The sequence below is a fragment of the Octopus bimaculoides genome, chromosome 4 (genome assembly GCF_046866305.1).
Source record: "Octopus bimaculoides isolate indiv1 chromosome 4, ASM4686630v1, whole genome shotgun sequence".
NCBI classification, from domain to species: Eukaryota; Metazoa; Mollusca; class Cephalopoda; order Octopoda; family Octopodidae; genus Octopus; species Octopus bimaculoides.
Window position 1 is genome coordinate 115,271,616 of NC_142931.1, and position 1,175 is coordinate 115,272,790.

Below are 1,175 nucleotides of genomic sequence, written 5' to 3' on the forward strand. Positions count from 1 at the left end.
CGAGAGAAAGAGAGTAGGAGTGAAGAGAAGTAGGAGTGAAAAGAAGTAGGAGTCGGAGCAAGAGAGGAAGTAGGTGGGTGGGAGGAAGTAGGTGGGTGGGAGGAAGTAGGTGGGTGGGAGGAAGTAGGTGGGTGAGAGGAAGTAGGTGTGAGGGGGAGAGATGCAAGGGGGGGAGTTTAGATGAAAAGGGGAGCCCATGTGACGCAAAGGAGCAAAGAGAGAAGATTAATCCCTGTTCACGGCGCAAACGCGAGCCCGGATGGCCCCTGTGCAAGGCCAATCTGAACACGGACTGGTGTTGCAAAGATTGAACGGTAGAGTGGCCTCCCTTCTTGTAGATGGGGATGAGAGTTGCATCGCGGAAGTCGATCGCGAGGGTCTTGCTTTCCCAGATCTTGAGGATAAAGAACGTCAGATGATTTCTCAGCTCAGGACCTCCGTGCGTGAAAAACTCAAACTCAAACGGGATGTTGTCTGGTTTTGGAGCTTTGCCCGGCTTCATGCACTCGAATGCCTTATTGAACTCATGGAGCGAGGGCAACAGAGACATCCAATGGCGGATAGAGAGCTGTGAGGTGTTTTCAAGGAGATTGTCTGGAGTGCGTGAGTGGTCGTTAAGTAGGCGCTCGAAATGGGACTTCCAGCGATCGAGGATTCCCTGGGTGTCGGTTATCGTAGAGCCGGCTTTGTTCTTCAGCCCATTCACTGATGACATTGTGGGGCCGAAAATCTCCTGGGTTGCAGCATAAAAGCGGCGCAAATCTCGTTGGTCCGCATAGTTTCGCATCTCCTCTGCTTTTTTCTGTCACCAGATGTTCTGAGTTTCTCTAATTCTGGCATTTCGCTGATGCTTGCTGGTGTTTTCGTTTGTTCTCCGCAGTGGCATGGTTCTCGAAGGCGAGGTGCGTCCGGAGTTTGGCTTCGATGAGACAAGAGATGTGTTTCATCGTCTCGTCAAATCAGTCTTGGTTCTTCTTCCGGGCAAAGCCGATCGTCTCCTCAGCAGCAGCGGTCATGGCATCCCGAAGGCTGGTCCAGCGATCTTCAATGGAGGTCGGCACAGGGAGGCCCATCAGGTGTCTCTTAATAGATTCCCTGAAGTGTAGGGATGCCTGTGAGTTCTGGAGTTTGGCGGAGTCGAAGCGTCGGTAAGGTATGTTTGATGAGACCCGCTT

General features: G+C 52.3%; 1 protein-coding gene across 1 annotated transcript in view; it reads right to left on the reverse strand.

Annotated features, from left to right (window-relative positions):
* The window catches only part of LOC149136209 (uncharacterized), a 1,684-nt gene extending 897 nt beyond the window's left edge, over nucleotides 1-787 (reverse strand). The window contains exon 1 of the mRNA XM_089350113.1: nucleotides 294-787. Within this exon, the coding sequence (XP_089206239.1) occupies nucleotides 294-787 (494 nt within the window). The remainder of the gene's footprint in view (nucleotides 1-293) is intronic.
* Between the last annotated feature and the right edge of the window lie 388 nt (nucleotides 788-1,175).